The 5,091-nt window shown below is 58.5% G+C and overlaps 1 protein-coding gene across 2 annotated transcripts; it reads right to left on the bottom strand.

Annotated features, from left to right (window-relative positions):
* Positions 1-107: 107 nt before the first annotated feature.
* NUBP2 (nucleotide binding protein 2) lies at positions 108-5,060 on the bottom strand. Of its 2 annotated transcripts, none has more exons than XM_037386021.1 (7): positions 4,975-5,060; positions 3,729-3,847; positions 2,825-3,023; positions 2,329-2,483; positions 2,007-2,117; positions 1,615-1,684; positions 108-1,023 (listed from the first exon to the last, which is right to left on the bottom strand). In XM_037386021.1, exons 1-7 carry the CDS (start codon positions 4,991-4,993, stop codon positions 878-880), a joined length of 819 nt encoding a protein of 272 aa, XP_037241918.1. In that variant the 5' UTR covers positions 4,994-5,060; the 3' UTR covers positions 108-877. The 2 variants fall into 2 exon arrangements, with proteins under 2 accessions (XP_037241918.1, XP_037241919.1); XM_037386022.1 differs by lacking the exon at positions 4,975-5,060 and adding an exon at positions 3,412-3,508 and having other exon boundaries at positions 3,729-3,819.
* Positions 5,061-5,091: the final 31 nt, after the last annotated feature.

Here is a 5,091-nt window from a genome sequence, read left to right as displayed (position 1 = left end):
GGAAACCGGGTAAAAGCAGGGAATAGCTAGATGTATGTGAAGTACTCATAATACCAAGACTCACAGCTCCAATGAGGCCTGAAATCATGGAAAAACATGTCGCAGGCTTGGATTTTAAGAAAAGTGTTTACTGCCTGGAACCTTTAAAAATATTCCTGAGTCACAGTAACGGCCCTCAGCAGACCAGACACCTTGTTTCCAGCATGGTGGGATGCCTCAGACAGGTGGTAGATCTCCTAAGGACACCATCTCACATGAAGCACATACTGTGCCCTCATCAGCCCATCAGGAACCAGCAACCTGAGATTTCACAGCAAGGTGGCCTGGCTTGGGTCTGCGTCAGAGCATTCAGCACAAACTCGAGCCACAGAATGAAGTACCATGTAATCTATCACGCAAGGAAGGCAGTAGAAGGCAGCAGCACATGGAGCCACAACCCAAATGATTGGTACTGTTTGGGTTTACTGAGGAAAGAACAGTTGATGGCGTTTACTCCTGTTGCTGTACGGCAGCACACAAGACGCTGTGGATAGAAGCTAGAGCTCCCCAGGCACCTGCACAGTGGCTGGCAGGGGAGGAAGGTGCTGGAACAGCTGTACCATCTGTGCAGAGCGCTGCCATGCTGAGAAGGCAAGAAGCAGGCTGCTGCGGTGCAGGCAGGAGCACCCATGCAGGGTCTCTTCAGATCCAGGGGGATGGAGCAGTACTTCATGGATTGCCGTGAGCGCACTGATGCTGCACTCCCCGCTCCCTCCATCACCCCCCACTGAGACAGTTTTATAGTTAAACAACGCCCCTTCCCTGCCGGCATGGGCTGCCGGTGGTGCTGCCAGGCCAGGGCCTCAGCCAGCAAGAGTCCAGCTCCACACCCTCCTCCTCAGGAGCTCTGCTGCGATGTACCATCCAAGATCTGTTGGGCAATGTGAGCCAGGGCAGGGAAGGCAGAGCTCTTGGGAAACTCTTGGATGAAGTCTCTGCCTTCTTCCAAGCTCTGGCTGAGTTGGGGGTCCAGGGGGACACAGCCTGTGGGAAAGAAGGAACAGGGAGAGTGATTGCTTGCTCATCGTAAGGCAAAGACCTGGAATCAGGATTAAAGAAATACCCTGCCAGAGTCAGCTCCAGGAGAAGCTTTAGAAAAGAGCAACCACTACCCTCACAGCACCCTTGGCAAGCTGCTTCCCACCTGCAACTGCTTTGTCTGGGTTTAAGACCCCACCACACCACACTGCTTCATGAGACATTCTCCCCCTGACCCCAGCTCTGTGCAGAGGGCAGGGTTCAGCCTCCACCCCCCCATCTCTCAGGAAGCCTCCAGCACATTTCAGGATGGCTCCTGAGCAGCTTCAGATTGCTTGCTCTGTCACCACGATGTTAGCAGCCACAGCAGGCTGCTGATCATCACCACCTCTACACCAGTGGGGCCAGAGGCCCACTCTCAGCAGTTTGGATGGCAGAGAAGCAAAGCAAGAACGACACCTTACGTCTGACCAGGTGCCAGCGGCTCACAGGGACTGGAGTCCAGCCTGCTTGCCCCTGTGACACTGCACTTCTCTGCTCAAGCACTCCCACAGACATCGCTTCTAACCAGAGAGCTCTGCTCAAGAGGCCACTCACCTAGGAATGGGACTCCACCATGCTTGGCCAGCTCCTCACCTCCCCCTTTGGAAAAGATATTTGTGCACTCCTGAAGGAGGAAGAGCAAAAGCAGCAAGTCATAAACCCCAGAGCCCTGTGTGACAGGGCAGGTGCTGCCTGCACGTGAGTACAGCCAGCTCCCCTCCACCATCCAGACTCAGGGCACTGCCTTTGCCCCTGCCCTCCCCAGCTCTCTTTAGGAAAGCAGAGCCAGTGGCTTCTTCCAAGGAGGACATCCAGCAGCTTCTCATCTCCCCAACTCACAGCTTCATCCTCATACAATCTGCTGATTTTCCACCCAAGGCACTGCATCCTACACGCCCCATCACGAACAAGAACCTGCAATGGCACAGAGGTCACAATAAACCCACCGAGCAGTGTGGGCAGACGAAGCCACTCATGTTCTCCACAATGCCAAGAACTCGTAAGTTCATCTTCTTACAGAACGTCAGCTCTCGCCTCACATCTCCCACAGATACAGCCTGCAGGGCAGAGCAGCAGGTTAGGGCTGTCCATCTGTCCAGACCAATTGTGGGTCTGGAGCAGGTATGCATTAAAGGAGAGGCAGGTGTGTAGAACAAGCAGCCACGGACAGGTCTGTGCAAACTGCCACCTGGGGTGCACGTTCCTCCCCAAGCCATGCTCAGAGGCAGAAGCATGCCCAGGAACTCCAGCCCCAGGCAGCTGCCTTACCTGGGGCGTTGTGACCAGGATTGCTCCAAGCAGTTGGTAGGGCCGCAAGGCCTCCACTGTGGAGATGTGCTCATCGGATGTGCCCGGTGGTGTGTCTACAATAAGGAAGTCCAGGTCCCCCCAGGCCACATCAGCAACAAATTGTTTGATCAATGCTACAGAAATAAAAAGGGGCAGAAAAAAACAGAAAACACACAGTAGATTTCAGCAGATGTCCTGGGAGCCATGGGCCAGGCGGGGTAGGGCTTGTGAGGCACCTTGGGTGACAAGGGCCCAGGGAGAGATGGCAGGGCTATCTGTCAGCACAACACATGCTGCACTCTCCCCATTACAGCTGATGGGAAACCCACTCCTGCAGAACAGGAGCCTTGTTCCGCCAAGGCATGACCTGCCTAGAAAAGCCCAGCCCCCACCTGAAGCCAGAACCACCTCCACGGGATTCACAGAAGATTCCTAGCACTGGAAGGTGGCCACCAACAGCAAAAACCAACTGTACCATTTTTCTTGGGTCCTCTCCACACCACAGCATCATCTGGATTCTCCAGCAGGAAGCCAATGGACATAAGTGAGATGCTCTTGTCTTGGTCCACAAAGACTGGGACCCAGCCACTGTCGCACTGGTGCACGCTGTTGTCCTGCACCCTGAACATGCGGGGTATGCTGGGGCCGCACAGGTCCACGTCCAGGATCCCCACCTGCAGGTGACCAGGCAGAGCCCTTCAGATGGGGCCGAGCACAGTGGCAGCACCGAGCCGTGCTCCTTCCCTGGGTGGCGGGAAGCAGCGTACAAATTCTGGCTGCTTGCAGCACTTTGCAGAACAAACTCTATAGCTCAGCAGCCAGATTTGAAGTGCAGTTTCAAACAACTGCTTTAAAGTGTGATTGCCCTCGTGGTCTCCTTCCATCTGAGAAGCATCTCCTGGGTACTTCTAGGCACTTTGTGGAGATCTTTATACCAGACACCTGGTGGTATCCAAGTGGCATTGGCTGCACAGAGCCTTTAAAAAAATCCTCGGGGAATTCAGCCTGCCTCCTGTCATGCAGTCCCCTTTTGTCCCATCATAAGGCTATCCTTCAACTCACCCACTTCACAAAGAGATCATGTGTTACACCACAAACCAGTCAATTTCTCAGTGCCTCAGTTTTAAAACCAACAACAGATCTTGGGTGATTTTAGTCTCTTAAATGAAAGGGAAATGAACTGCAGTTATCTGCGCTGAATCAAGCAAACACAGAAAAAGGAATCACTTGAACTGCTATCACAAACAGCGTTTTCACACACAGAATCCATACGCTGCCTGCACAGGACACACAGATACATCAAGTACGAGCAGAACCCAGCCCAGCAGGAGGCCGGGAAGACGACAGCAGAGCTCAGGATGCCACAGACCCTTGCTCACCTTCTTCCCAGAGTGGCGCAGCGACAGAGCCAGCTCGGTGGAGATGGTGCTCTTCCCCACGCCGCCCTTCCCGGAGAGCACCAGCAGGATGTGCCGCACCCCGGCCAGGTTGCTTCTCTCTGGAAGGAACAACAACAAGGCATCAGAGGCTGTTCTGATGCAAGACAGCAGCCCCTAACCGGTCAGTGCAGGGACATGGGTCTCCGCTGAGGGTGATGGTGGCTGTCACTCTCCAACAAGCCTGCTTTAAGCATGAGGGAGAAGGAGAGAAGAGGTGGATGTGCCACAGCCCTTTTGCCATCAGAGAAGAGACAATACGAGCATGGCAGTAAAGGCTGCCGGGAGTAAAGGCTTTGCCCTGATGACCCAAGTGGCAATGGGGCAGCAAAGCAATAAACACCCAGAGGGGCTCGTCACACCGCGCCCACGCCAGCCCCAGCCCTCCCGGGAACGGCCCGGGAGGCTGTCGGTGAGGTCAGGCCCTTGGCGTTTCCTTCCTCCTCGCCGCACCGGCCGCCTCCCCGCGTCCCGCTCCAGCCTTCCCACCGCTGCCCCCGCGCTGCACAGCCTCCGCTCCGGGCTCAGCTGCCGCCTCCCGCCGAGCCGAGAGCGGGGAGCAGTCGGGCCAACCCCCCAGCCCGGGGGCGCACAGGCGGCGGAGGGTCGGACCGAGGAAACGGCACCACCCGCCCGGGGCCGCGTTCCCGGGCGCCCCGTCACCGCCGGCCGCTGACTCACGGCGCCAGGCCCGGCCCACCCCCGCGCCGCCCCGGCACACACCGGCACCGGCGGCATGGAACCCGCACGCACCATGGCGGACCTCATCCGCACCTCCACCGACGGTAACGGCGCTCGGCCCCGGTATTGGGGGGGGGGGGGGGGGGGGGGGGGGGGGGAAGGGGAGCCGGGGAGGGGGGAGACAGAGCCCCGCAGCGAGGTGCTTCCGGGATACCGGCCCGGTGACACCGGCGGCCCCGTGCCAGGCCCCGTTGACTCAGCGCTTCCGCCAGCAGGAGCCAGGCCTGGGCCTCCAGCAAGGCCCGGCGCCATCCCACGGTAACCAGGCCCTGCCGCCTCGGGGCCCCGGCCCAAGCACCGCGGAGCTCCCCTCACCCGGAGCCGGGCCGCAGCAGCACAGCACCCGGCCAGGCCTAGTCAACCCCGGGATCACCCCGCCCCGCGGAAGGCTAGAGCCGGCCCGGTGGCCCCAGAGGAACCGCCCGGCTGCGGCCCCACGGCTGCTCACCCCGCGCCACCTCCTCCATGCTGCCGCTCGGTGCCGCTCGCTTCCGCTTTCCGCTGCGTCGTAGCCCCGCCCCCGAGGACTGCCAAGCGCCTTCCCCAATCGCGAGCTGCGCACTCA

The sequence above is a fragment of the Falco rusticolus genome, chromosome 4 (genome assembly GCF_015220075.1).
Source record: "Falco rusticolus isolate bFalRus1 chromosome 4, bFalRus1.pri, whole genome shotgun sequence".
NCBI classification, from domain to species: domain Eukaryota; kingdom Metazoa; phylum Chordata; class Aves; order Falconiformes; family Falconidae; genus Falco; species Falco rusticolus.
Note: the sequence above shows the minus strand (reverse complement) of the source record. Positions and strands in the feature narration are given on the sequence as shown.

Coding starts and splice junctions, on each gene's coding strand:
- NUBP2 (XM_037386021.1), bottom strand. Junction 3,024..3,728: donor TGCGCCACTCTGGGAAGAAG/GTGAGCAAGGGT, acceptor GGTCACCTGCAG/GTGGGGATCCTGGACGTGGA. Junction 1,024..1,614: donor TGGTGGAGTCCCATTCCTAG/GTGAGTGGCCTC, acceptor TCTTTCCCACAG/GCTGTGTCCCCCTGGACCCC.